The following is a 27,193-nucleotide window of genomic DNA, read 5'->3' as shown; positions in this document are numbered from 1 at the left end:
CTGTGGTTTGTGTAAAACTGTGAAACTGTAAAACTGTAAAACTGTATTTTCTCCTCCGAGAACATTAGATCATGTATGCCAAGACCGCTCCGACAATAGCCCCCATCCCCGTGAATATGCTTGCAGCCCCGTCGCAGTAGGTGGTTGTTGCAACCACGTTGCTGGAGTTCCAGCTCTTGTTTTTCCCGACTCCGGCCCCGCTTTCGTCTTCAGCCAAGACAGCATTGGGCGCGTACTTTGCATAACCTTCTTCATCTTCCTCTTCCTCTTCCTCTTTCTGCTCTGCCTCTTTAACCGCCTCCTCCTCTTCGGAGTGTTCGTGATCGTGAAGATGGCGCTTGTAGAGCATCTCTTCAACCTCATCCTCATCTTCCTCCTCCTCCTCGAAGTCCGATCTCTTAGGAGCAAGGACAATGTTTCCACATGCGAATCTTTCCAAATTCTGGTAGTGGAGGACAACTGATCTTCCCCCAATAAAGGACTCATCCTTTGGATTCAAAGACAAGTATGGGTCAAAGTAGGTCAGCTCAAAACAAGTTGTATTGATGAGCCCGTGTTTTCCAGACAAATCACCCACCTGACATAAAGAATCGTCCTCCAAGGCATCGCAATTTTCAGCGGGAGCCTTGTATGGATTTAAGTGCATTCCTGTTGCTTCACAGTTTCCGTTGGCGGGAACAGGATTGGTGTGAACGTGGTATTCGAAAGGACCACCATGATCTGGCAAGCCAGTCACGTCAATGTGGACTTTTGTAGTTCCGTTCTTTGCCGAGAATTCGATAATTCCATGCACCTTTCCGGTGTCTAGGTCGGCCAAGTAACGAACGTTTTTTGGGTTGTTCTTAATTACCGGCGCTTCGCCTGCACTGACGCCCAATGCCAAAACCGCCGAAAAGAGTACGAATGAATTGAGTGAAACCATATCTTTGATGTTTGAGTGACGCTGAAAGAAGATGTCGAAAGATCTGAAAATTGTCCTTGCTTACCTACTTGTTTGTATGGTTGCTTGAAGAAGAAGAATATAAAACAAGGAAAGGGGGTACAACAAGATATGCGAACCACAACATTGTAAATTCTGAGCCGCACACCTTTTCTGAGCCGCACGACGCGATGGACTCGCAAAGTTTCAAGCGATGGGTGAATCAGAAACAATGTCCACAAGACAGCTACACTAGAATTCTGATGCTAGGTTGATATTTGATTTGAGGCTGGTTTAATTCTTGTGTGAGCGTTAATAGGCTATAGCATTTTTTATTTTCACTAAAGCATACTGGCTCGAACTCAGAAAAAACAAACTCAGCCAGTATGGTGTTGTACGATGCCCATTGTCACTTGTCGCCGTTTGTGAAGACAGAAACGGTTGCTCGCCTTTGTGAGAATCTCAATAACATTTACGGTGGTCATGACTCTCGAGATTTCAACCTTATGTCCACAAATAAATGGGATTTGGAGTACGTGTCAGAGATAGCCAGTAAGACCAAGGTGGTGATGCCATGTTTCGGAATACATCCCTGGTACTCTCATTTGTTCACGGACAAAGACTACAGTTCTTTCAGCGATCCCGAGGAGATCAAAAGAGTCCATTACAACAATATTTTGACAGGCAGTGAGGTTCCGCAGGATCTCCTCGATGTGCTGCCTGTTCCAGAGTACTTCCCCAAACAGTTGGAACGCATCAGGGAGGTGGTGCTCAAACACTCTCAATTCATGATAGGAGAAATAGGTCTTGACAAGCTATTCAGAGTACCGTGGACCGGATATTTAGGACATGATGTCAAGGTTTCAGATAAAGGCACCAGCTTCACAAAGTGCTACGTGAAGATGACTCACCAGAAGTACATTTTTGTGGAATTGCTTCTACTAGCTGTGGAATTAAACGTGCCGGTTTCTGTTCACTGTGTGAAAGCACATGGTTTGCTATTTGACACTGTGAAGGAGCATTGCGGGGACAAAATAAAGATAAGTCTTCATTCTTATTCAGGCTCTGTGGACCAGGCCAACCAGTGGAGAAAAATGTTTCCAAACAGAGTATATTTTTCGTTATCTAAAGCGATAAATCTTGACGGGACTCGGGACCCGAACTCAGACGATGACAAGAAGTACACGAAGTTCCATCAAATCGTGGATTCGATGTCGAAAGATACTCTGTTGATGGAAACGGATATGTCTTTAGACACGTACTACTGTGGAGACGAAGAGACAACCCCAAACCAGCTATTGCATCAATCTGACCTGGAGGTCATGCAAAAGGCGCTCGAAACTCGATTAGGCACTGACGCCGATTTACTGGCGAACTGGAGACGTTTCTTAGAATAATTTTCCACAATATTTGATGGAAATCCAGCTGGTTTAGTCATGCCCCGTGGGGGTGGGGTGACCAAAATTTTCGGGGCAAGGAGCCGCTCGGCTTTAATGCCTCCGTCTTCGTGCGCGCACGCTCAATCTACATCACACCCACAGAACAGATAATCTTTATATGGCGTTACGGACTGCCGGGGAACAAGAGAATCTGTTACTATAGCCTGGAAACAATTGTTAGATTTGGAGATTTCATTATTCAGAAGCTCTTACCATCGAATCATTCTACAGTACATGGCATCTACCGACAAGACATCTACAGACACAGCAGCCTCACCCAGAACGGTGAGGATTCTTGTGGTTGGTGTATCATTCGCTGGTCTTGCGGTCACGAAAGCCCTATGCAAAGAGCTAGAAACACTTGCAGCCAGCAAGAGTCTTGATGACATTCTTCCGGATCGAGTGGAGATCATACTGCTAGACTCCAAGAAGGGGCTGATCAACACCTATGCCGCTGCACGGGCACTTGTGGATCCTGACTTTGCAGCCAAGACATATGCATCTTTGGACCAGTTGAATCTGCCCAGTTATGACTCTTCATACTCTTTATTGCATTCCGAAACATGGAAGTCCAAATTCAAACTGGAGATCGAGTTGCTTGACGGATGGTGTTACGCTCTTTTCGAAACTCATGCGACTATCCGGAACTGGGAAGGCGATGAGTTCGACCTCAAGTTCGATTACTGTGTTTTTGCCACTGGAGTCAAGAGACGGTATCCTTTCAGTCCCAGAGGATTCACCAAAAATTCGTACATGGAGGAGATGTACAAGACCACCACAGACATTAGCCATGCTGGATCGGTGTGTATCATCACCGAGATGGGAATTCAAGGCGTTGAGGCTGCTGCCATGATCAAAGACAGGTTTCCAGAAAAGAAGGTGACACTCTGCTATACTGCAGATAGTGTTCCCTATCTGCCAAAGTTGACCAAGGCCTATGCGAACGCCAGAGCCAACTCGAAAATCAAATCTGAAGATCTGGATAGCTCCGTCAAATTGTTTGAGCAGGCTGCGAGAAAGCAGCTTCTTGAGATGGGAGTGGATCTCAAATCAAATGTGACGATTGAAATGCGCAAGAAGGATAGTCAGAGTACGGTCAACGACGACAACGATAATGACTACCACCAGGAAGACGTTGAAGAGGATGAAGAGTATGAGGAAGGATCTCCCTCCTCGCCGCATCTCCAGAAACCCACTGCCATTTACGATGCTGAAGGAAATCGCATTGATGCTGACATGTATCTCTGGTGTACTAAGAAGTTGCCCAACGTGAGCGCTTTGCGCAAATCCAAGTTATCCCATTGTGTTTCCCCAATCACCAGCGAAATCATAGTAAACGAAGAAGCAAGGGTGTCGCCTTATAAGACCATATTCTCCCTTGGTGAATGTTCTACTCTGGACAGAGTGATTGAGCGCCACTCGGTGTACAACATCTGGCCTGCTTCGATCACTTTGAGTGGAAAGGTCATCTGCGGAAGACTCGTGGCTACAAACATCATTAAGTCAATTCTGGGATTCCCGCTGTTAACTGTGTCGGATTTTGACAGATTGGTAGAGCCGGCTGATCTAGAGAACGGAATGGTCTACGTTTCTCAGAATGAACAGGGTGAGGATATCAACCTTCTCAACAGGTTCATCATAGCCCTAGGATCGAAGAGGTGTGTTTCGTTGGAGATATCTGTTGGAGAAGTGCGTGTCAACGATGAGGAGGATTTGAAGACAATCAACGACTTCAAGACTGGGTTATTGAGCAGGTTGCTGGGAATAGACTTTGACTTACTGCACGAGAATGATGATAACAATGATGCTGCTGCTGATGACGATAGCAAATACGACGAAACGGACGAACTCGCTCGGGAAATGGAAAAGCTATAAGCAAAAATATGCAGGCAGAGGTTATGGCTTTATTGGTTTAACAATTATGAAAATGAAATTGGTTATTAAAAAAAAGGTTACCGTAAGACCATATGAGCATTGGGCGTTGAGTATATTGAGCATATGAGCTCGAAGGTGGTCTAGCGAAACCTTTCCTGTATCTATGTTTCGGCAAAGCGTTAATAGCTCGTTTTCTTGCGTTCAAGCCTCGATAATATCCATTGGTTGTTTTCGGTATTTTTGACAGTGAAGTTTGGCAAAGCAAGGTTAAACAGTCAATCCCCCAGTAGTGACGCAGTACTCAATGCACATGGTGGAGGACCTCTTCCTATATTCGGTCATTCCAGCAGCAAAATCCCCCTTCCTGGTTGAGAGAATAGACCTGAACCTTTTGGTTTTCGAGTCAGACTGTCTCCTGGGCGTTGTCTCTTGCTGTGGGATCTCAGGTGGATAAAAAGACTGTGAAACCACTAATTTAGAACCAATCCACTTGGTTTTCTCTCTCAGTGGACGAATACACCTGATCATGTATCGCAGCTCTTTGTACTCTTGAGCCCATGAAAGAGTAAGGGGCTGGTCCTTGCGCGACTCATAGTCATCCGAGTTCGTACAATACTGCGAGATGGGAGAAGGCTCCAACGGATCAAAAGCATCACTATTTTCGGCTTCTGCAAGTGCAATGGGAAAGTTCTCATCCTGGTTGCTTTGCGAAAAGAATTCGTTCTCGCCCTCGAGATCTTCCTCATCCTCTTCGTCGACTTCGTCGTCAACACTTTCGGATATCGAGGTTGATCTCGCTATGCTTTCTGGTGGTGTAGTCTCGGGTGTCTGCACCTCGGAGATCTCAGTGCTTTCGAAATCAATCTCTTCGTCGTCGAAATCGTCTTCTTCGAACACACGATCTTCTTCCCGAGTCCTACTCCTTCCTGCGACACTGAGAAGAGGAACCACTTCCTGGTCAACCTCACCAAACGATGAGAACGTGTTACGTCTGATTTCACCATTCTGGTACTCAAATTGAAGAGCCTCCGCGCCAGAGTGTCTAGGCTGAGTTATTGTAGTACGAGAGGTGTTAGCGGTACGATCAAAACCACCATTTCCACTCTGCAAACCAATCAACATTCTATTCCTCCGACTACGTCTGGGAACAGTTCTCACGTGAGGCAGATCTCTTGACTCTAGAGGAAGACTCACGTCACTGGCGTAGCTCAGTTTGAAATACCATTCCATGAACTGCTGTAAAGAGTAAGAACACATCAACAGCTGGTCCTTCTCAACACGCAACCTTAACGTGAATGGTTTCCTCGCGTAGTCGGAAGCATTCCCTATCACCAACCTTTGCAACGTGTAACTTTTAAGCTTCTCGCCACGAAGAGACTTCAGAGCCTTCAAATATGTGCTGGGGAGTGACTCCCTATCGCCGAGCCTGGACAGATCCGGCTTGAAATTCAGTAGATTATAGACCAATCTGTACTTGTTAGTGGCTAGATCCTTCCTTTTCAACGAGGGTTGGGTCGAAAACCCGAAACCCTTTTTGAATAACGGTCTTTTCGAATTCTGTTGGTCCATAGTAGCCATGCTTTGGGCCTCTCTTAAAACAGCCCTGGCATCCTTGACATTTAATGTTGGGTCCAGATCAACACACGATAAGCTCTCAAACAGGGCAAGCGAGTAATCGAACATTTTTGAATCTTCCAGCCTGTAGACATTCAGTTGTGTTGAATTAAGCTCCAGTATCACGGGCTCAAAATCGGAGGGCATCCTCGCGTCGTTGCCGTCGTATGTACTTCGTAATAGCGGGGATATCGATTCCAGCTTCAGAAACGACAATCCAATGTGGTTGATAGAGGGAACATAACCAGGCAACTTATCTGTGATACTGGTATGAGGATCATCATAAATCGCAAACCGTGGCGAATTTGGAGCCAAATCCGCGTAACTCGGAGGGTATGGCGAGGCGTGAGATAAGGACGTCATACCAAGAAGACAAACGCAGAAAACCGGTGGGCAGTATGGTCGCAATAATATGCAATCTGGTGAGCCGGGTGTATCTGGTGTCAAGATAAAACTAAAAACAGTTAAGCCAAAAGAACTCAGCCTGTTGGTGGGGTGTCTATAACGTGAATTCATAACCAGCAAGGAGCAAATGATAAGCGTGACAGATCTGAAACTTGGTTATTGCACTAGTCTCCACCCCCTCTCCCCACACTATGGTCAACTGCCCTGGAAGATCTTTGTTCCATTGTGTGGTGATGGGTTTGTGGCTGGTATTAGACGCTCTACGCCAAAGCGTGCTACTGCAGTGGGGGCTGTAAATTTATTTGAAACTGTCATGTAATTTTGTGAAAAACATAGGATTCGGAGCTTTCGTAGGGTGCAAGAGGAGTTGTTTGGCCGTGATGGCTTAATGACCATATCTGCCTCTCTCCACCTTTTCCTAAAGAGCCTGCATGATCCGTTTAGGGTAGCGTTCAGCAAGTTGCTGCCCCATCCATGCTCTTTTGATAATTTGACTTTAGAAGCGACTTTATTCAACCGCCTGTGCTAATACGTCTTGGGAACATTTTTTATCGACTTTATATTTCCCGTTTATCTTGTTCTTCGGATAGGGTCAAACTATGCAGTTCGGCTGAACTTTACGGATAATAAACGTAGTGTGATCACCAATTACATAACAGCGGACGAAAGCTAATTAGTACACGATAATTGCCAAAAGTCAGCTGCGCTGACTCCGCTACCACATAGATGAATGTTGTGGCATTATTCCGACTTATTATCTCATTCCTTTTAGATAATTTGGGAGTTTCTCACCTATGGGGCAATCAATCTACTAATTAGTATGTAATTTACGTGTCTTCATTGTATAAAAAAGTTTCGAATTTTGATTTTGTTGACATTTGCGAATGTCGTCCCAACCCTGCGTTCCTATCCTTTTGCCTTTTTGCGCCTAGTTTTTCCAATCAGAAGTCCTCGTCGTCGTCATCGTCTTCAGCCAAGAAATAATTAAGCCTCGATGCAGTATAATCTTCGTTGTCTTGATGATAGTACGACTGGTTTGGACTCACCACGTTCTGATACCCATTGTACATGTATCCTTCCACCTCGTTGGATGGCGTCAAATGTTGCAAATTTCCGATTGCATTTGCATTTTGACGTTGTTGTTGAGGAGTGAGACAGTTATACAGAGTGTACCCATCTATACCTGCTCTTGAGTTGGAAAGGTCGAAAGTTGAGTTCTGTTCTAAAGTCGACACCTCAACGTTGTCATCCGTGATCTCCGTCCTGATGTTGCCATAAGGCGAAAATTGAATAAATCCGCCATCTGGATGTGCAAACGTTGGATATTCATGCTTAAGTTTCTCGAGGTCTTTGAGAGGTATGTTTGTGTTGTTGATTCTTTTTCTCTGTGGTGCTACTCCTGCATCGTCGTCAACCTGCATTCCCTCGTGGTCATGGAGATACCTATTAGGTGCTCTAAAACTAGGACTGGACTCGTCGTCGCTTGAAAACCGCCTTTTTGTTCTGGTGTTCGAAGACAACAGTTCCTTCCTAGGTGTTACCACCATGGGAGAGGACGACATGAAGCTCTGCTGTTGTTGCTGCTGCTGTTGTTGTTGTTGTTGGTAATATTCTAAATTCATGGCCACACTATTGTACAGATTTTTAAGGAAAGGGAGAAAAAAATAAAGGAGGACTAGGTGAATAAATAACCGTGTCACCCTGTAAAGCCCATCGACGCGTGGGAAGAAAGAAAGTCTAGGTGAAAAATTGAGTTACGAGGGAAGGGACATCGCTCTGGACCGGGGTGGTAGTGCGTGGTCAAACTGCTCAAATTTTGGTACACGACCCGCAAAGTCGGAATCTTTTTGGAACGCTCTGTAAGATTTTGAAGGCAGCACCGGTAATGTTCTTTGGAAACAGCTACTTTGGTTTTTGAAAATACTAAAGCATTTGATAATGGACTTGTCAAATCTATCTCAGGATCTGCCACTGTCGAGACCTGTGTCTGATGCGTCGATTGTGAATCTGAACAAGGAGTTCACTCAAGAATTTAAAAACGCTGCCAATAGTGTGGCATCGCTTTACCGGCTAGCAAACACCAAAACGCTTTTGATACACAAGAAGGGGTATCTGGAAGCACTCAATGATATGCTTTCGATGATGGAACAAGGGAAACAGGATCCAGTTCAATGGATCAAGTCCAAGAAGTTTGAGCTTTTAGGCGAAGACGCCTATCGCCAGGAACAGGAACAGCACGAACCAGAAGGTTTATGTGATGCTGATGATACTACAGAAATCTTGGTTCAAGATACACTGGATATACCCCAAGACTTCAAGTTTACGGTGTCGTCGCCGTCGCCGCATCGTTTTCCACCTAGTATGGTGGCTCCTTCGTTGCAGCATAACAGCATAAAGAGGCGTAGCGAGAAGATACCGATGCCCAGAAGACATCAGCTCAAGCATGATCAGATGGATACAGAGGAACAGGTGATGTCAAGGCCGGAGGCTGAGACTGGAGCTGAAATTGCAGATCCGGAAGCGGAAGGGGGGGCCCGGTGGACTCCTGAACCGATTACGAAGAAACAGCACATATAACATATAATTGCATAATACGGTGGGTCAAATATACGCATGAAAAAGCAAATAATATAGTTTACAGGTGTCTGGTCAGACGCGGAGTATGGCCGCAGCAAGCCAAAGTTGTTAAGGTCGTGCGCTTCTCCTAAACCATATTTCCGATCGTCCTCCACTGATTACCACGTGACCGTGAAGAACCCATATTCGGACATACTCTTGCCCGATCGGGAATTATCTTCCCGTTTAGGTAATACATAAACACCAACATCTGGCATAGTGGCTAATGCTAAAAAAAAACAGATTTCGTCGGTGCACTCCAGCGTTAAGACACTGTTAGCAATTCGCCGTTTTGGGACTTTGACTTGATTAGAGCAAAAAGGGCCCGTCTGCTGTTCCCGCAATTTCATCTTCGCCTACTCTCTCCTGTGTTTATTTCAAGCCCAAATCGCTTAACTCTTTTTTTTCTTCTGTGCTTCTCAAATCAGTTCTGCTGTTTATTGTGTTACTTGATCCCATCAATTGTTGCCGTTTGTTTCTGTTGCAATTGAAGTAAGTCACATGCCCCTTGTTCCTTTCCAAATAAAGATTGACTGGAACTAACCCCAACAACTCACAGAAGGATTTTCCCACGTTCACTCCAAAGGCCTTTTTCCAGATCGCTTTCGGCTATTACAAACACACTTTACAATCTCAGATACAGTTTGGTATTTCTAAGCGTTTTTGCTTTGTTTTAATTCTGAGATATTACCCATCTTGCTAATACCATAGCCAAATTTCAGAACCTCAACCATGGCTGTCTCTAGAATTCTCACCCACTTGTTGACTATCTTCCTCCTCGCAGGAACCACCTTGTTGCTGGTATTTGTTGTTTTGTCAGGTGCAAGTGATCACTTCCCTTTCAACAAGTTTTACTGGTTGGAGGCTGACACCACCAAAATCACTGGTGATGTCTCCAGATGGACCTTCTGGGGTATCTGCAACCCAAGCGGAAACACCAACGGTAACTGTACTTCTTCAGGTCCCGACTTTCCGCTGTCTCCAGTTGACAACTTTGGAACCACCAAAGGGTTGCCAACTGACTTCGTTGATAACAGAGACGTCTACTACTACCTTACCAGATTTTCGTTTCCTTTCATCCTGATCTCCCTGTGTTTCACTGGAGTTGCGCTCATCTGCTCTCTGTTCTCTTTCTGCTGGAATGCCATGAGAACTGTCTTGGTTTTCTTCGTGTGTGCCGCTTTGCTGTTTGCTGCTGCAGGTGTTTCTCTGGAGACTGCAGCTGTCGTGCTTGCAAGAAATGCATTCAAGGACGATGGTATTTCCCAGAGTCTGGGAGCCTCCATGCTCGGAATCTCGTGGGGTGCAGTGGCTGCTCTGATCGTGATCTACTTCTTGGTGTGCTGTTCCACGCTGACAAGAGCATACAAGACCCACAAGCAGCACCAACAGGCCATTTCTGCCACCCAGGAAACCCAAGAATTGCAACAGCCATACTTGGGAACCTCCACTACCGGCCAGAACCAGGGAACTCTGCCACCTCCAGCCTCAGATGGCGGAATCAGGTTCTTCAAGATTAGAAAGGACAAAGCCACTGACGAAGAGTCCATCTAAACACCTGACCGTCTCTATCCATGACCCATCATCACCCTGAACATCACCTTCATTAATTGACAACCCACTGATACCAAAAAAATCCAACCTTGATATGGGAACAGAACTGTCGAGAAATCCGTCATAATAAGAGAGATCGAGTATCTTCAAGCGTATAATGGTCTTCCTGCCCAGTGAGGCTACAGGCCAGACCTTGATACTTAGAATCTCCTGCTTCCTTCTCTTCTTCTGTTTCCTTTGTGACTTTAATCCTTTTTTTAACCTTCTATTTCTTTTACGTGTGTCTTCTTCAACGGAGTGACATTTTTCATTTTGAGAAGAGGTATTGCGATAGCCACCATTGTGCGGCTGTTCTTGGACATTATTCCGCATACTGGATATTTTGTTTTTCTCTTCGCAAAGTTTTTATTCTACTATTATTCGAAATTTCAACTTCGGCTATTACTTTCTTCAGACTGTCGCTGAGTCGTAGACGCATACACTGTAGGTCTTTGCTTGTGGGGATCAACGTAAAACTAATTCCTCGACGCTCACGCACCATGCTTCATGGTCTGAAAAATAATAAACCAGATCCACTGCTGATATCTCAGAGACTTTAGATCTCCAAAAAAGTTGCAAAAAAATCAAAAAAAGAATTGCGCAAGCCGGGAATCGAACCCGGGGCGGATCGATGGCAACGATCCATTTTACCACTAAACCACTCGCGCTTTTCTTGTTGTGTCTCCCTTTTTCATTGACTATATTCATAAATGTTTAATTGGAAGCACACGACTATGAACGCAATTGATTTATCAAATCAAGACTTATTGAAAGGTTTTCTGGATCTCAATCATGTTGGAGACAAAAATTGTATTAGTATGGAAACTAAAACATGCATGCTATGAACATTAAGGGAAGGTGAAAAATAGAGATTTGAAGCATCGGTGAGAGCTATGACCCATGTCCACTTTCTCAAACTAAAAGTGACTTTAGCAGATCTACACAGGTTTAGAGAAAAGCAAGAACTTTGTGTTCCTGTAACTTGTTCTTCGTGTGTTGAGTAAATGTTCATTATTGGTAATGCTATAAAGCCAATCTGACTAATGTTATCATCATTAATCACCAGATTATTCAGAATAAAGCCAAATTCTGGAAATTGTTGAAAAAACATCGAATTAGACCGCATATACAAACAGCCTACTCCACAACTGCAACTTTTTGGCGATATTTCTTTTAATCTTAAGTTATGTATTCAATTATTTCCTCTGAGCACTATTTTCTTTTATAGTTTGGAGCACTATGATAGGCAGCGTTCTTATGGTACCCGTTCCCATTCCCATTCGAGTATGATGATCTCTTTCTGTCAGAGAATCTGCTGCTTGTCGAGGGTGCGCTCCCCCCACTTCCTCTTCTTTGCTGTGATTTATTTTCTAACTCCCTCAGGTCTATGCTGACAACATAAGATTTCTTGTGTCTCGTCTTGAAATCGTCGCTGTTATCTGAACTGGTGTCCTCAGCGGTCAATGAGCTTGGAAGGCTGATTCTGAACTCAGCAAACTCTGCCAGGCGTGTCTTCGTGATGATCATTTTGGACTGGAGTTCTCTCACAAACATGAAGTTGTTGATGCCTCTTCTGTGGAAAGTAGAGGAAAAACCTTCTGGATAGGAAGAAACATCATTGATCGTGTCCCGCAACTTCTTCTGCGTGGGAGGATGAGGGAAATCACCAGTTATGAAAAGCAACATTTTCTGTTCCTCACCAGTGGAGGAGTTCCTGAACGAAGTCATTTTTGCGGGCAGATTGAGTCTACCAGTATGGGCATTGAGCATCTTCAACTTGGAAGTTATTCTGTACCTTAAAAATCCATCTTTTCCACCTTCGTCATTGGTGGATTCCAAAAGCGAGACTATCTCACCCTCGCATGACTTGAACGCGAGACGGATCAAACGCTCAGCATCTGTCTTGGCGTCTAGAGGCAAAGAAGCAACGTACATCACAAGCTGGAGATCTGAACCGGTGTTGCTATCACTAGACTTGTTTATCACCGTTCTTATGTAAGTACCAACTTTGGCTTTTGGGTCTTCGTTGATCTCTAAAGAAGCCGGCTTGTTACCTCTGGGAATCGACATCTTGAAATTTTCGAATGATTCATCATCAACCTCCTCTATTGAAGACTTGGGAGTTTCTGCTGAAAACGCCACAAGGTGACCTGGTTTGGGATCATTAGTATGATGGTGATCAGGAGTGGATGAATCCAGTCGCATCGGCGGAGGCTGCGAACCAAGAGATCCAAGCGAGATCCCCATTCCGTTGACATTCTTCAAATGCGAGTTATGCGAAGGCGTGGTTGCACCAACTGGAGGTGAGAACAGATTGAAGCTCAAATTGGAACCATCTGCTGAATTAGCATCAATGAATTCTCTTTGCTCGGCGATGGGCGATGGGAAGAACCGCGACATTCTGGCCATGGAAGACGAAGAGCTCGAGTTTGGAGAGTTGAAACCAGATCCGTTGAAGTCAGGAACACCAGTTCCATCTTTGGCAGCAAACCAAAGAGGTGACGTCGGGTTTGTGTTGATGAACGAAGGTGGTGCAGTATTCGATTTTTCTGCACTTCTGAAGAATTTGGAGCCGGAACTCGGCCCGCTCGAGCTTATGGATCTGACCATTGGTTCACGCGAAGGATTTTCTCTGCTGCTGTTGCTTCCGTTGTTCCACAGTGACGATGCCATATCTGCGTCGGACGTAGAATGCCGCGTCAGTGCAGCATGGTTACTTGGAGTTGCCACAAAAGGCACAGAAGTGCGATCTGGATTGCCATTTCTCTTCGTCTTCAACCTGTCAGTCGACACACTTGCCTCAAACCTGCCGTTGTGGGGATTGAACAATTCGCGGTTGATGCCGTCAACAGAGCCGGAGAATCTCGAGTTGGGGTCTTCAAAGATAAACCTACTTTCGTTAGCATCGAAAGGAGATCTGACTTTGTTCTGCTGCCAGGTAGATGACCCTAAAGAGAGCTTGTGACTGGAAAAGTCTGGATCGGACAGGATATCCGGGGTATTTGTAGCTCCAAATATCGGAGTGGATGCGGCGGATGCGGAGCGATGCATTTGCGATGTTTGCGAGGGAGGATCCAACACTTTCCAGACAGAAGGAGCAGCAGAAGATGATGTCGATTTTAAGGCTGCTTCTTGCGGTTGAGATGGTTGCTGACGATCAAAAGCCTGTTCTTGTTCACCATGCTTATCTAGCGAGTCTTTGATGTCAGCCCAAAGTGATTTCCCAAATTCTTCATCATCATCAGCATCAGCCCAGCTAAACGATCCAAGTTTTGAGCTTTGAAGAAAATTGAACTTAGAACTGCTGTTGGGTGTTCTTTGAGGCGTGTCAGAGCCGTTAAGATCAGTTGTAGATGATTGTATAGAGCCCTCGATCTCAGAGTCGTTGGGTTGAGTAGATACGCTCAAAGGAGCAGGTAGTGTCTTTGAACTGTCCGAACCCCCACTGTTATCGTTCTTCAATACTGTCTTTGTTCCAAATGACCCTTCACTTGTAGCCGTGCTCGAAACAGGTGTAGTTTCACCAGCAGTCGTTGCTGGAGTAGCAGGCGTTATAGGAGCCGGCGTCGTTGAAGCAGCACCCCAAGCTGGAGTCTCGGGGCTTATGCTGCGTTTCCAGACACTTCCAGAGCTGGAGGAAACGTTAGTTGCACTTTTCGGGTGTGTTGTGTTCGAACTCTGTATCACCCGGAGTTTGGCACTCGAGGACGAAAGAGACAGCGTCTTGACCCCATGTTCAACAGAAGAAGAGAGACTGGAGTTTGGCGACCCTCGCGATGGTTGTATGGCGGATTGAGAACTATGTAGACCCGAATTTGGAGGAGAAGGTGAATGCAACCTCGAGGAACCCGACTTCGCAGAGCTTGTGATTTGTTTGAACAGGTTATTAACCGATTGCGATTTCAAGGTCTTTTTCCTAATCACCGGCGGAGGAGAGGCGCCTAATCCAGACCCATTAGTTTCACTGCTCATATTGGATTTCGCGTTCAACAGACCCTTTGATGCTCGGACGTCCGATCACCAGATATCGGGCAGAACAAGACAAAGGCAGCAGCAAATAAGTGACAGCAAGCACGGCAATGGGAGAGAATTATCAATATGATAATTGAACCAACCCCAATCGTACCGAAATAGTCCCAGAGCAGGAACACCAAATGAACACCCGCTAGTATGTTGGAACCTCCTTTGGACGGGTGTGTTCTGTCCTGTCTGCGACCTTATTCTGCCTCACACCATCCCGATTTTTTCCTGCGTTTCCCACACACCTCGAAATCTCGCCTAGGCTCTCTGTGGAGAGATGCCGGGGGACCAATTGGGGTTATCGGGTTACCCGGTGCACACCTGCTTAGTCATTTATTCGAGGATGTTATGCTCTACCTTTTGTTGCACTGAGGGCTAACATAGGCTAATTTCCAGGGCTTATATTGTTGAAAGACGATATAAAAAAAAAAGGTATGTGGATGTGAATTATCTACAACAGGTTTTTATGTTGTTGTTGTTCGTTTGTGAGATTGTTTGGGTGCCTGTTCGGTGGTGATGTCTTGTTGTTGCTTACAGCCGTTCTTTGTAAGCAACGAAGACCAGCGATGGTATGGCAGATCAGAGAGATCAAGATCAGGTTCACGCGGACAGTTTTGACAAAAAAACGGACTTCCTGGATGAATTTGTGAAAGTCTGGTTGTTTGTCATTGGTGGTACCAACAATGGCGGGAAATTGAACCTATAACACTGGCCTGGCACCTGCTATGGCCCGCATCGCACATCTCCACCAACTCCGCGTTCAGTCAACCATCGTTCCTGTGTTTACTAACCTTTTTACAGCAATGGATTCACACATTGATCCCACTTTTGGCACTGATCCTGTCAAGCCCAACCAACCTTCTGTTGATGAGGTGGCTGCCGCGGCCGTAGCACAATCGGTTGCACACTCCATACATCCTACTGGCCCGTCTCCTAAACGACCAACATCCAGACCGCTAACACAGACCAAGAGAGCCCTTCAGAACAGAGTGGCACAGAGGAAGTTCCGCGAAAAGAAGGACAAGACAATCAAGGAACTGATCGACAAGGCTGCAAGGCTGGATGAGCTCGAAGAGTATGTCAAGGAGCTTAAGAGAGAGAACTACGAGTTCAGAGACTATATTTTGCGTTTGCAGGATAAGCTGATCCAAAAGGTGGAGAGTGAGAACAAAAACGGCAGTGGTGGTGCTGGAAACGGGAACGTTAGTCCAACAGGGCAGGGCTTTCCTGCTTCGTTGTTGAAACCAGCAGGTGCGGAATCTGCCACTTCGTCTTTGTTGAATTCGGTTTTGAGCGCTGAGAATCCGTTGAACAGGCCTGAGTATCTTTACAAGGACGACAAACAGTAAGATGTTCATGCTACTTTCGGCTTTGCCGACAACATCACCTGAAGTCCTGCTGTCTTCTCCGATTATGTAATTTCACTCTTTGTGGTGTTTGAACCTTTTGTACCAATGTAATATATCTCGAGCAAACTCGTATACCATGCTAGATTCTCTGTTGAGAGGGCAGATACGCGTAATACCTCACGATATAGCTCGTCAAACCAGGAAGAACAACAATTGACTCCGCCGCTTTAAAACAAAGTGACGGAGAAAGATGGAAAGGTCCGGGACAGAACGTCTCGAGTTATTCCGTAGTTGAGCTCCCGTGGGAAAGACGATACCCGTGGGTACAGATTGCTGTGTAGATGGTCGTTCTTCGCATAGTGACACATTGAAATGACGGCTTGTAGAGGTTTGAACCTCACTTGTCAACCAACTTAAGTTTATGCGTGGATCTACATCAAAGTTCACAAGAAAAAAAAAAGATAATTCAAGGTTATGAATAAGATGATTCCTCACTTGAAGTAACAAGATACAGCCTCTACTACAGGTATACCATTAGTCTGAAAAGTTTTGTTAACTGAACGAATTTTTGAGTCGGTACACTAAATTGTCCCGGGTAAATGAACCATGCGAGCTTTCTCGATTTATATGCAAGTCGAGAACGCTAAGGCTTGGACAATCAGCTGTTAATTAGGAAACAGTTCAAGCGAGAATGTGGTAATTGTGGGTTCTTATTCCAACTGCAGAACCTCCATTAGCAAGGGAATACGCCAATTCATGGGAATATCTGAAAAACAGAATATTGCAAATTAATAAACTATTCTGAAAAATGATGATACTTGTAGTTTCTTTCGAGCCTCACTCTTGACTCTGCTTTCTCAATGCAAGGCTTGGTATCTGTAAAGTGGACCACTCGCACAGAACTACGGGGTAAACTGGAGATTTTTAGGCACGACTGAACCACGGGTAGGTCAAAAAAAAGCTTCGTCTGCAAGACGTTGATTTTCAAAAGGATGTCATTAGTCCCATCGCGGGCTGGGGCAGGCTCCGGTACATACTAGAAGGAAAGCAAGTCCCTGATAGATCGTTTTGGAACGTCGGCTAGGGCCCAAATCATGCTGTCTCATGACACCTTCATGTACACAGCTCGTGGATGCGTGCATATAATCAAGGACCTTAAAAAAGTCGGAGTCATGAAGGACCACGCCGATGAACTCAACGGTACGCATAAATCACTCAACTGAGGTCTGGAGATCGGCAGGAATGACCGAACATGAGGCTGAGGAAGTTCGTATCAATATCACTTGGTACGCCGGAACGAACAGGGCGCAGGATTTGCATGAATCTAATTGTGAGTTGGAATGCCTCCCCAGATATGTGCTGTAGTAGTATCTTGCACTAAATGATAAATTGTTACAAATTACATGGCTGCAGTCGGACCCGAAATATTGGACCGCTTCTGGCCTATTTTCAAATCTTTTACGCACATATCCCCTATTGTTATAAGCCAAGCTGTCAAACACCCGGCCAATAATTCAGCTATCATTCGAAATAAGAAGAAAAAAAAATTAAATCAATGATTTGAACGCCGAATCTGAAACTGGCGCCGGGGACCGGTGTAAATTTGTCTTGATTTTCCCAACTTATTCTAGGAATACAATAATGTCAGCTTAATCACTTGAATGACCGAACCAATTTTCATTGGAGTCCGAGCCGACCCGAGATCAGTGCGTCCAAGTCATCGAGAACCAGACTAATTTCCATGCACATCGGCAGGTCGCTAAGGGATGATGGAACGAGGAAAAATACAAAAATCAAAGGTTCCAAAGCTGGGGCCCACCCATCATCACATACTTAGGGTCGGTCCCGGCAATGATGTAATGGGTGATTCCCGTGATGGTTTGGACCAGAACCGGTCCGGTTCTTTACCGAACCGTTGTGCGGAATCAACAAGCATCAGCTGACGGCGAATGAGGCGTAGAGGAACCTCAGTGTTGATCACGCAAATAAACTCACTTCAAATCACACACCTCCCAACGGTTATAGTTCCACCCGATTATTCGCACCAATCACCGTGGCCTAGTAGACGCTCACGTACATATCATTGCTTTCGGGCAATCTTAGTAAGGTTCAGGATATGTCAAGAAGGGAGGGATCTAGCTGGTCTCCAACCAAAAATTACGTTCGCGATGATTAAAGAACATCAATAAGCTGGATAATTAACACTAAATGGTGTTGTTCGGGGAATTGTTCTGTTGTCCTTGGGATACTCCCGATAGACTTCTGGAAACCTAATCCACATTTGATGGCAACCGTCTGCATGATGGGATGGATTCTCGGCCAAAATTTCCCTCATCATCCCGGGTACACCGTTTTCAAATACTGGCCAATTTCTCGACTCCCTCCTGAACTTTAATAGTCAAATCCGAAATACTTCAACCGGGTCATTGTTTAAACCGTTCCGGCTATTCAAAATTCTTCAGAAAAATAAAATAAGGGGCCCTGAATCCAGCATTTGAGAGCAACTTCAAAGCCTACCTCGGGGCATAATGCATGATGCCCCAGAACCACACCGAATGCTACCTTTCAGGCTAACCGTCCCGTCCCGTCCGATCCCGCACTCCGTGGTAAACTGAGAGTGATTTTTCTGTCTCTAATTAAGTAACCAAAAAAGAAAAATTCATTTCCTTTCTAGATCCTTCCGGTATTATTAGGAGTGGGGGTCCTTCCTACCGAGGCCTTGACCCATTCTGGTCCCTTTCTAGTGGCCCTTCTTCTTTTTCTCTCATCCTTCTTCTTTTTGGGCTCTAAATCTTTCTGTTCTTTTATTTATTCTGCCGTTACTTATTTATTTGTTTCTCCCACACTTACCTCGCCGCGTGCCTCTGCTCCTTCCCAAGCATCAGAAACCGGCCCATCTGGAGATCAAAGAGATAGAGCCGAGCCGAGTTGGTCAGAGCGAAAGAGTGTATTTTGTGACTCTCACCAAGACGAAAACCCACAACGTTTTTTAACTTTGGGATTGGCTTGTCAGGTAGTGTCGAATTCGGATATTTGACCCAAATTCCCGTTTGTGCTGAGTCTGTGGCAAATCTGCCCCACTAAGGCAACAGTATAGAGAGGCTTGCCATCAACGACTGTTCTTGTCTTGCTACCCGAACAAATTCTAGCTGCATTTCCGCGGGAAATTTCAACACTTTACTCAGTAGTTGTTATCGTTTCCTGCTGAAGGCTTGAGTGGTTTTGCGACATTTGTGTCAACATTTGTGCCAGCATTTGCAGGTCTTTTGTTTTAAAAGGTGGCACTTTCCAGAGTTGATCTTTTGACACAGTCTTCTTAAGACGCGTATAGACGTTGGCTTTCCACAAGATTCTACTTTATTTATCCGAGAGTTCGCTCTTATCATTATTTGCATTTTGGAGAGGTTTTAGGGATCGCAATTGTCGCTCTCTTTCCTACTAATGACTTCCTCACAGGGATCTCCGGTCTCGCAGGCCCAATCAATAGGGCCTGTTGAACCGGTCGAAGACGATGCAAGACAATCTGAGAGTCCTCCTCCGGATGAGGAGTTTGACCGGTTGAATACCGGAACTGCCACGGTCTACGTGAGATCAGAGGACTCAGAAATCGAGACCGAAATTCGTGCCCTTTTGAAGAAGTACGAGTCTGTCGAGCAAATAACGATCACCACTGACAACGTCATGAAACAGAATTCACCACAGGAGTCCGAAGCTTCAATTGAGACCACGACCACGGACTCTTCAACAGCTGTCCCAGCAGCCGTTCCGGATCATCCGAAGCCAACCAAAGAGATATCAGTCAAATTTGCACGTGTAGACGAAGCTGACGATTTCGAAAAGCAAATACAGGAGGTGTTTACAGATGTCAAGATTGAATACGATTCGATATCTCATCCTGGAAACTTGTACATTCGTGGATTGTTGAAGTCCACCACCAGAGACGAGCTGTATGGGTTCTTTGAGCCTTTCGGCAAAATCATATCCTGCAAAATCATTGAGGATGAGTTTGGAAACTCCAAGGGTTACGGCTTTATAAACTACGAGCTGAAATCAAGTGCTGATGAGGCTATATTGAAGTTGAGTGGACAGGAAATTGAGGGGAACAAGTTTTACGTGAACCACCATATCTCCAAGAAAGAGAGACATGAAAGACTACAACTAAAGAAGATCAACTACACCAACTTGTACGTCAAGAATATCCCTTTGTCTACCTCCGAGGAACAGATAAAGGAAGTGTTCAGCAAGTTTGGAGAGGTGGAGTCTGTGTTTCTGCCCGAGAACGAGAATGGAGATCTGAAAGGTTACGGCTTTATTAATTTCAGACTCCACGAAGACGCTGTTAAAGCTCAAACAGAACTGGATGGCTTTGAGTTTGAGCCTGGCTATAATCTGAGTATCAGCAGAGCAGAAAGAAGGTCATCTGAGACTGTTAGTGGAATGAAATTCTCTCGCCAAAGGCTGAACAGCAACGGCAATAAACAGATATCTCCTACGTTTATTGGAGCCACTGCCACGGGAACACCAACCTACATTTTGGATCCTTCTAGAGTCAACATGGTTTCTGCGTATGCCCCGGCTTTGCCCGTTGCTGGTCCTCAATACCAGGACTCCAACCTCTACGTGAAGAACATTCCTCCGAGCTTTGGCGATGAAGAATTGCACTCGTTGTTCAGTCAATTCGGTACGATTGTTTCTGCAAAGATCATGACCGACGAGCAGAACAATTCCAAGGGCTTCGGGTTCGTCTGTTTCCAGAAGCCCATCGATGCGTCCCGTGCCTTGGTGGACATGAACGGTGTTTCCGTGGACGATTCACACATTTTGGCAGTGTCATTTGCACAGAGACGCGAGAACAGAGTATCGTATGGAGTGGTCCATCATTATAACCAGAATCATCTCCAGCCTCTGTTCAATGCCCTGGACTCATACAAGAAGTACCAGCAGTCTCACCAACAGTACTACGGTGGGCCTCCACCGCCATCAAGCTCCAATGGATGGTACCCTCCACCTCCAGCAATGTTCCCAGACTATGGCTCTCCGTCCTCGGGATCTTCCAACGAGGCTTCATCGTCTCCCAGCCCATCATCACCTCCTGTTGCACCACAGTACTATGGCGGACTTCCACAGTACGGCATGTTTTCACCAGCCGGTTACATCCCCGGCCCTATGATGGGAATGGCCCAGCCAACGATGTATGTTCCTTCTCAACCACCTCGCAGAAGAACATCTTCTCCTCGCAGAAGAACCAAGAACTGATCCAACCAACCTGAGCACTGACTTGGGACATAGAACCCGATTATAAAGAAAAAGTTGATAACGAAGTTATGAAAGTGACACCAAGTTCCTGTTCAGGACAAGCATTTTTCTATTTTATGATTCTTATCGAATTTGGTCTAGTGAAGGCCTGACCTTTTTTCTAGTGATGGTATTGAATGATGATCTTGACGCTCTTTTTATTGGTCTGACAGTGTAGATTTTGTAGTAATGGTTACTAGTGAATTTCATAAAGAATCATATAATTTTTCGGCATAATATTTACAAACTTGGTGGTGCGTCGTTGAATTCCCTCTGTCTTGGAGTGATCTTAGCCTCCTGGAACTTGGGTTTCTCCGCTTCTTTTGCTGCAACTTCGGCCTCACCTTCTCCATCATCAATCTGCTCAACTGTCTGAACCTCCTCAATATAATGCTTCAGCATGGACTCTATTCCGTTCTTCAAAGTGATGGAACTGGAGTCACACGAACGACATGCTCCCCTCAGCCTCAGCAGCACTTTGCCCTCACTTTCCACAAAGTCCACAAATTCGATATCACCACCGTCATCTCTTATAGCAGGTCTGATTCTCGTGAATATGAGCTCTTTGATCATAGAAACAACCTCGTCGTCGTTATCGTCAAACATGACGTCTTCTTCTAGAACGTGATCCTCATCGAGGATCTTCTCTCCAGAGTTCAAAAACTCGGTAAGTATAGCAAACACACCTGGTTTCAGCAAGGACCAATCCTCTACCTGCTGTGTCTTTTCCACGGTGATGAAGTCTGGGCCAAGCATCACCGACTTGACACCATCGATCGCAAACAACCTAAGAGCAAGTGGCGATTTCGAGGCCTCTCTGCCCGACAAAAATTCTATGGTAGTTTCGTTTTGCAACACCTTGATAGAAGGCAGAAATTTCAAGGCAGATTCATTTGGAGTGGTCTGAGTTTGAATGAATAACGAACGCACTCCAGCGTACCTCCTCAAGACCGATGTCCGCTGTGCGAGTCTGTTAGATAGTGTGAACATGGTAAGAAACAAGTTTTTTTTTGAGAAGGAGGTTGGATGCGAACAATATGAATGATATTTTCAAAAAGAGCCAATAAAAACGATTAAAGACTTCCCAAATTCTATAAAACCTCAATTACTAATAGATAATATGTCTTTCATACAGACCCGAAAGTTTCCACCAGCTTGACCTGCTTGTGGTCGTGTCTGTACAACCAGAACTGGCTAATGAAGCAAAAGTCAAAAAAGAACGTCACAAGAGCAAGTCCAAACTTGCCTTCATTATGGAAAATCTCAGACCAGGCAAAGGTGCCATCGTTATCAATGTAGTTGTCCAAAAACAGCTGGAGGAGCGAGAAGGTGCCGCCAGCCAGGTCGAGGTAGATCTGGGCTTTTGGATATCCCACCACAGACTTCCGTGTAAAGTTATGGTAAAGTTGCGGAATGTATTTGAAGAAACTGATGGAGATCTTGAAGTAGGCAAGGTCAATTGCAAGAGTCAGATATTTGGTTGGGGAGCCTGACAAAAGACACGAAGCCGTAAACACAAACAGAACCAGGTAAAAGAACTTGGTAAAGGAGTGGACCTTCCATGACAGTGTTCTTGAAAATGGCTTGGTGTATACCAGCGACAGCGTGATAGTGTTGAGTATGAAGCCATGAACTGTATAGACAACGTCAATAAACGACAAGAGTGGGTAATTACCGAACTTGTCGTGGAACTGTTGGCGCACAAGGGTACTGTACACCTGCAGAATCAGCGACGTTGAATAGCAGACATATCCCAGTGTGTTCAGGTATAGGAAGTCCAGCGAGAACCCATCCGATGATTTCATCTTGTACAAAATCAACAAGGAAGGATAAAAGGATATGCTCTTGGGACGCAGTTAGTAAGGTACGCGAGGTGAACTTTTCAGCAGACTTACCCAGAGAAGGACGTATGTCCAGCCCAGTATGACCGACAAAAACTCTAAAAACATCCGGCAAAAGCGAACAACAGAGAAAAGCGAATCGTGAAATAAATGAGAAAAAATCTGGATAAACGAGTGAAGTGTGAGTTGGCTGGTGTACCTGATAAAGAAACACGTACAAGATAAGCCAGCCATTCTTCATACAACAGGGCTGAGGTCGTGCAAAATAAAATAAGACGCAAGGGAGCGGGAAGAACTGTTATCTTGCACGTGACCACAAGGTAGTGCATTTGAGCAAAAAGGCTCTCACTTTGCTTCCCCACACTTTTTCCTTCTGACCAGCAATATCACATGCGAGCGGTTCACATGCCGTCACACCGTTTTCCAGAGTATATATACTAGATAATGCCTTCACTGCCCCGTTATGTTTAAAATAATTTCGAGCAGGAAGAGTAATATATGAATAAAAACACGCATCCATCTATACACACCTACCTATACGCTCATATATCCTTCTGCAATGCCCTCGGTGTTGTCGTTACCGTCTGATCTGAGTAGGCCTATTATGGCCTTGCTTAAATCGGCGCAGTCTCATGGAAATCTTGACCACATTTTGAAATCCATACGTGCTTTAAACCTACAATGGAGATCGAATCCAGTGCTTTTATTCTTGCTGACTATAGGCTCGTCCTCTGCGATCGGTTCCGTCTATGTTTTGCAGAAGCTGTTGAACCGCATAAAAGCAAGAAGACTCGCTGTTAGGGCCTCTAGCGGTAATCTGAAGAGAGGATCCAGACTCCTAAGTGTTCCGTACAAAGACAGACAGCTTCAAATTGTGCTCCCACCGATGAACTCTGACAAGTATGAGAGTGACAAGCTAATTTTCAAGTCTTTTATGAAGGATCAGACTAGCTCAAAAATTGAGGATGACGATAACATGAAGGGAAACTCCTCGATTATGGACTCCAAGTTTTTGAAAAAGCTTTTTATCATTTGGAGACTCATACTCATCCCAAAGGTGATGGATAAGAATACCACTTTGTTACTGGCACAGATAGTGGGTTTGGTATTGCGTACATGGTTATCGTTACTGGTGACCAAGCTAGATGGTCAGATAGTCAAAGACCTCATTGGACTGAAGGGGCGGAAGTTTGCCCGAGACCTGGTGTATTGGTTCCTTTTTGCTGTGCCAGCATCGTACACTAATGCTGGTATCAAATATCTGACCAAAAGACTTGCCTTGAACTTCAGAACAAACCTGGTGAGATATGCTCATGACTTGTACATGGACCCTAGATTGGTTTATTACAAGTTACAGTTCAATCAGTCACAACTGGCTCCTGAGTACCAACTAGACTACAGATACATTGATCAGTACCTTACCGAGGACATCAACCGGTTCACAGAGACTCTGAGTTCTCTATTCTCTAACACCGGTAAGCCCTTCATGGACCTGATTTTTTTTGCATTTTACCTCAGAGATACTCTGGGAACTGCAGGAATCATGGGCATCTTCTTCAACTACTTTCTGACTGGTTGGTTCCTTAGACTGAGGGCACCCAACTTCAACTCAATGTTGAAGAAGAAGACTACTCTCGAAGGCATCTTCTTCAACTACAATATCAATCTGATCAACAATTGTGAGGAGATTTCATTTTACCAGGGCATTGTCTTAGAGAAACTGAAGATAAAGTCGATTTTCGACAGCTTATTAAAACAGACCACTCATGAGAGCAATCAGAGGTTCATTTATGGATTCTGGGAAGATTATGTTTTGAAGTATTCCTGGTCAGGCCTGGGATATTTATTTGCTAGTATTCCTATTGTCTTTGCACCCCAGACCAAGACTGTCTCCAGTGAGACGAAAAACATGAAGCAATTTATTGTTAACAAGAGACTGATGCTTTCAATGGCTGATGCGGGAAGCAGATTGATGTACTCGATCAAAGACCTTGCGAGATTGTCCGGTTATACAGATAGGATCTTTACAATGCTACTGTCTCTGCATCAGGTTCATGATAATGCATTCCAGTATGGCTTACCATCTCCACAACAAGCTGGTTCCGCTTCGGGATCTGCAAACACGGGATTCGGTTCCAGTGCAAGACTGTCTTCGTTTGCGAGCTCCAGAAATCTGTTAATGATGAGACGTCAAACGTCTTTCATGAACTCCATGGCAAATGGTATCCATGGAACGATTCAAAAACGCTATCCAGGTATAAGATTTGAGAAGACACCACTTATTATCCCTTCACCAAAGGGCGTTGAAGGAGAGCACCTCTTGGACGGTTTGAACGTTAAGATTGGGCGGTACGATAATTTGCTGATTCTAGGAAAGAACGGTTCAGGAAAGACCTCCATCATGAGACTCATTGCTCAATTGTGGCCGCTTTATTCTGGCCTTCTTTCCAAACCATCAGATGCAGACATATTGTACATTCCACAGAAACCATACTTCTATGAATCTGGTACTCTCAGAGATCAAATTATCTACCCCATGAGCATGGCCGATATGGTAGAGCGTGGGGTCAGTGATGACCAGTTGGTTCATTATTTGGAGGAGGTTGGACTGGGCTACCTTTTTGAAAGGTTTGGAAGAGACCTGAGTTTTTGTCCCACCAAACATGCCGAAGAAACAAATATCGTCGTTGATGGAAAATCTGCGGATGCGAACAGAAGTAGAGCCATGTCTACTTCGTCCTCTACATCTTCAGACATTACGGGTACCTCTTGGAAGACTTTACTGAGTGGCGGAGAAAGGCAGAAATTGGTAATGGCTAGGATATTGTTCCATAACAAATCGTTTGTTGTGCTGGATGAGCCAACGAGTGCTATTTCATATGATATGGAAGCACAGCTATTTGAGACCTTGATCAAAAAGAGATTCACCTTTATCACTTTGAGTCACCGTCCTCTGTTGATGAAGTACCATGATTGTTGTCTGGAATTGAAGGAGAGCGAAGACTCCAACATCTGCAGTTGGGAGTTCAGAAGATTGGCTTCCAGAAATAAGGGAAATACCACCAGTTCCAAGTCCAGTAATTACGATGCGATCATAGAACGCGAGATTGACGAGTTGAAGACTGAGTTGGCCCAGACAGAGGAGATCTCAACCCGCAAGCAACAACTTATCGAATTGTTGAAGTAAGAACTCCAAGCAAAAGAATCATCATGTGTTGTCTCAAAACTCTATATAACTCTATTGAATCCAAGGAAACTTATTCTCTACTTCTGATTCATACACACGTTCACTGTCTGGGGACTCTCCAATGTGCAACAGCGTCTTCAGAATACCGTCCCCTGCAGTAACCCCAGTGAAATAATCCTCCAGGCCACGAGAATAAGGATCTCTAGAAAGCCGTTTTTTCAGCACTGAGCCACCCTGACCGAATCTGAACTCGTTAAATGGCTGAACTGCAAATCTGTCTTCACTACCTTCCAGATCTTTGAAAAATGCGTCTTGGGCCTCTTGCACCGAGGAATATCCACTATAGTCGTAATCATCGGGAAAAACAGGCCCATATGTTAAGTAATTCACATTGGTAAACTGCAACACCTTCAGATGCTGCTCTATAAATCTGTGTCTCTTGAACTCGAAACCAACGATGGTGTATTTGGTAGGAAAAGACCCAGTGGTTTTTCTAAACTTCAACAGCGAAAACAAAACATTTTCATATGAGTCTCTAGCATATTCTTCACATTCCACACCAGCATGTTCGTCTTCAGTATCCAACAAGCCCAGAGCGCGGGAAAGCTCAAAGTAGGATCTCGACTCGCTTTGCTCAACCCCGGCTTTGGTGAAGCCGCCTGAAAAAACCAACACACTATTGTCTTTGTCCTTTTTGAACTCATCAATTGCAATCTTAGCATGTTCAATAAATGAGATATTGTCCTTGGTAGGAATTTGAAAAGACGCAAGATGCCATTCGTTTACTGCTTCTCCAGCTTTGGCCGGCTTGGGGTTTGCAGATGAGTAGACCTTGGAGTCCCATATTCCATGGCATGGAACCATGATGAGGTGAGTTTTAACCATGATTGATCAAAAAATGAAGTTTAAACTTGAATAAACGAGGAATTTCAATGTTTTCTAAGTATATAATTCACAGATGGGGCTCAAATTTCAGACGAAGTCAGTGCAGATCAGGCAGATCATCAGGATTCTGCGCGATAATCAACGCGATGAGGTTG

At 44.9% G+C, this 27,193-nt stretch overlaps 14 protein-coding genes across 14 annotated transcripts; 7 read left to right on the top strand and 7 right to left on the bottom strand.

Annotated features, from left to right (window-relative positions):
- Window positions 1-64: 64 nt before the first annotated feature.
- Window positions 65-922, bottom strand: KUCA_T00001748001 (uncharacterized protein; the record flags this gene model as incomplete). Its single annotated transcript, XM_022603960.1, has 1 exon — window positions 65-922. One exon carries the CDS (start codon window positions 920-922, stop codon window positions 65-67), a length of 858 nt encoding a protein of 285 aa, XP_022457789.1.
- A 383-nt stretch (window positions 923-1,305) lies between these two features.
- Window positions 1,306-2,316, top strand: KUCA_T00001747001 (uncharacterized protein; the record flags this gene model as incomplete). The annotated part of the gene is made up of 1 exon (XM_022603959.1): window positions 1,306-2,316. The coding sequence occupies one exon, from the start codon at window positions 1,306-1,308 to the stop codon at window positions 2,314-2,316; it is 1,011 nt and encodes a 336-aa protein (XP_022457788.1).
- Window positions 2,317-2,592: 276 nt separating this feature from the next.
- Window positions 2,593-4,233, top strand: KUCA_T00001746001 (uncharacterized protein; the record flags this gene model as incomplete). The annotated part of the gene is made up of 1 exon (XM_022603958.1): window positions 2,593-4,233. The coding sequence occupies one exon, from the start codon at window positions 2,593-2,595 to the stop codon at window positions 4,231-4,233; it is 1,641 nt and encodes a 546-aa protein (XP_022457787.1).
- A 267-nt stretch (window positions 4,234-4,500) lies between these two features.
- On the bottom strand, window positions 4,501-6,363 carry KUCA_T00001745001 (uncharacterized protein; the record flags this gene model as incomplete). Its single annotated transcript, XM_022603957.1, has 1 exon — window positions 4,501-6,363. The coding sequence occupies one exon, from the start codon at window positions 6,361-6,363 to the stop codon at window positions 4,501-4,503; it is 1,863 nt and encodes a 620-aa protein (XP_022457786.1).
- Window positions 6,364-7,193: 830 nt separating this feature from the next.
- Window positions 7,194-7,874, bottom strand: KUCA_T00001744001 (uncharacterized protein; the record flags this gene model as incomplete). The annotated part of the gene is made up of 1 exon (XM_022603956.1): window positions 7,194-7,874. One exon carries the CDS (start codon window positions 7,872-7,874, stop codon window positions 7,194-7,196), a length of 681 nt encoding a protein of 226 aa, XP_022457785.1.
- Window positions 7,875-8,190: 316 nt separating this feature from the next.
- Window positions 8,191-8,829, top strand: KUCA_T00001743001 (uncharacterized protein; the record flags this gene model as incomplete). Its single annotated transcript, XM_022603955.1, has 1 exon — window positions 8,191-8,829. The coding sequence occupies one exon, from the start codon at window positions 8,191-8,193 to the stop codon at window positions 8,827-8,829; it is 639 nt and encodes a 212-aa protein (XP_022457784.1).
- Window positions 8,830-9,600: 771 nt separating this feature from the next.
- KUCA_T00001742001 (uncharacterized protein) lies at window positions 9,601-10,422 on the top strand (the record flags this gene model as incomplete). The annotated part of the gene is made up of 1 exon (XM_022603954.1): window positions 9,601-10,422. One exon carries the CDS (start codon window positions 9,601-9,603, stop codon window positions 10,420-10,422), a length of 822 nt encoding a protein of 273 aa, XP_022457783.1.
- A 1,251-nt stretch (window positions 10,423-11,673) lies between these two features.
- On the bottom strand, window positions 11,674-14,433 carry KUCA_T00001741001 (uncharacterized protein; the record flags this gene model as incomplete). The annotated part of the gene is made up of 1 exon (XM_022603953.1): window positions 11,674-14,433. The coding sequence occupies one exon, from the start codon at window positions 14,431-14,433 to the stop codon at window positions 11,674-11,676; it is 2,760 nt and encodes a 919-aa protein (XP_022457782.1).
- Window positions 14,434-15,206: 773 nt separating this feature from the next.
- On the top strand, window positions 15,207-15,830 carry KUCA_T00001740001 (uncharacterized protein; the record flags this gene model as incomplete). The annotated part of the gene is made up of 1 exon (XM_022603951.1): window positions 15,207-15,830. One exon carries the CDS (start codon window positions 15,207-15,209, stop codon window positions 15,828-15,830), a length of 624 nt encoding a protein of 207 aa, XP_022457781.1.
- Window positions 15,831-19,271: 3,441 nt separating this feature from the next.
- On the top strand, window positions 19,272-21,086 carry KUCA_T00001739001 (uncharacterized protein; the record flags this gene model as incomplete). The annotated part of the gene is made up of 1 exon (XM_022603950.1): window positions 19,272-21,086. One exon carries the CDS (start codon window positions 19,272-19,274, stop codon window positions 21,084-21,086), a length of 1,815 nt encoding a protein of 604 aa, XP_022457780.1.
- A 279-nt stretch (window positions 21,087-21,365) lies between these two features.
- KUCA_T00001738001 (uncharacterized protein) lies at window positions 21,366-22,115 on the bottom strand (the record flags this gene model as incomplete). Its single annotated transcript, XM_022603949.1, has 1 exon — window positions 21,366-22,115. The coding sequence occupies one exon, from the start codon at window positions 22,113-22,115 to the stop codon at window positions 21,366-21,368; it is 750 nt and encodes a 249-aa protein (XP_022457779.1).
- Window positions 22,116-22,252: 137 nt separating this feature from the next.
- KUCA_T00001737001 (uncharacterized protein) lies at window positions 22,253-22,930 on the bottom strand (the record flags this gene model as incomplete). The annotated part of the gene is made up of 1 exon (XM_022603948.1): window positions 22,253-22,930. One exon carries the CDS (start codon window positions 22,928-22,930, stop codon window positions 22,253-22,255), a length of 678 nt encoding a protein of 225 aa, XP_022457778.1.
- A 595-nt stretch (window positions 22,931-23,525) lies between these two features.
- KUCA_T00001736001 (uncharacterized protein) lies at window positions 23,526-26,153 on the top strand (the record flags this gene model as incomplete). The annotated part of the gene is made up of 1 exon (XM_022603947.1): window positions 23,526-26,153. The coding sequence occupies one exon, from the start codon at window positions 23,526-23,528 to the stop codon at window positions 26,151-26,153; it is 2,628 nt and encodes an 875-aa protein (XP_022457777.1).
- Window positions 26,154-26,204: 51 nt separating this feature from the next.
- Window positions 26,205-27,038, bottom strand: KUCA_T00001735001 (uncharacterized protein; the record flags this gene model as incomplete). Its single annotated transcript, XM_022603946.1, has 1 exon — window positions 26,205-27,038. The coding sequence occupies one exon, from the start codon at window positions 27,036-27,038 to the stop codon at window positions 26,205-26,207; it is 834 nt and encodes a 277-aa protein (XP_022457776.1).
- Window positions 27,039-27,193: the final 155 nt, after the last annotated feature.

This window comes from Kuraishia capsulata, genomic scaffold, assembly GCF_000576695.1.
Source record: "Kuraishia capsulata CBS 1993 genomic scaffold, Kuraishia_capsulata_scaffold_2, whole genome shotgun sequence".
Classification (NCBI taxonomy): Eukaryota; Fungi; Ascomycota; class Pichiomycetes; order Pichiales; family Pichiaceae; genus Kuraishia; species Kuraishia capsulata.
Note: the sequence above shows the minus strand (reverse complement) of the source record. Positions and strands in the feature narration are given on the sequence as shown.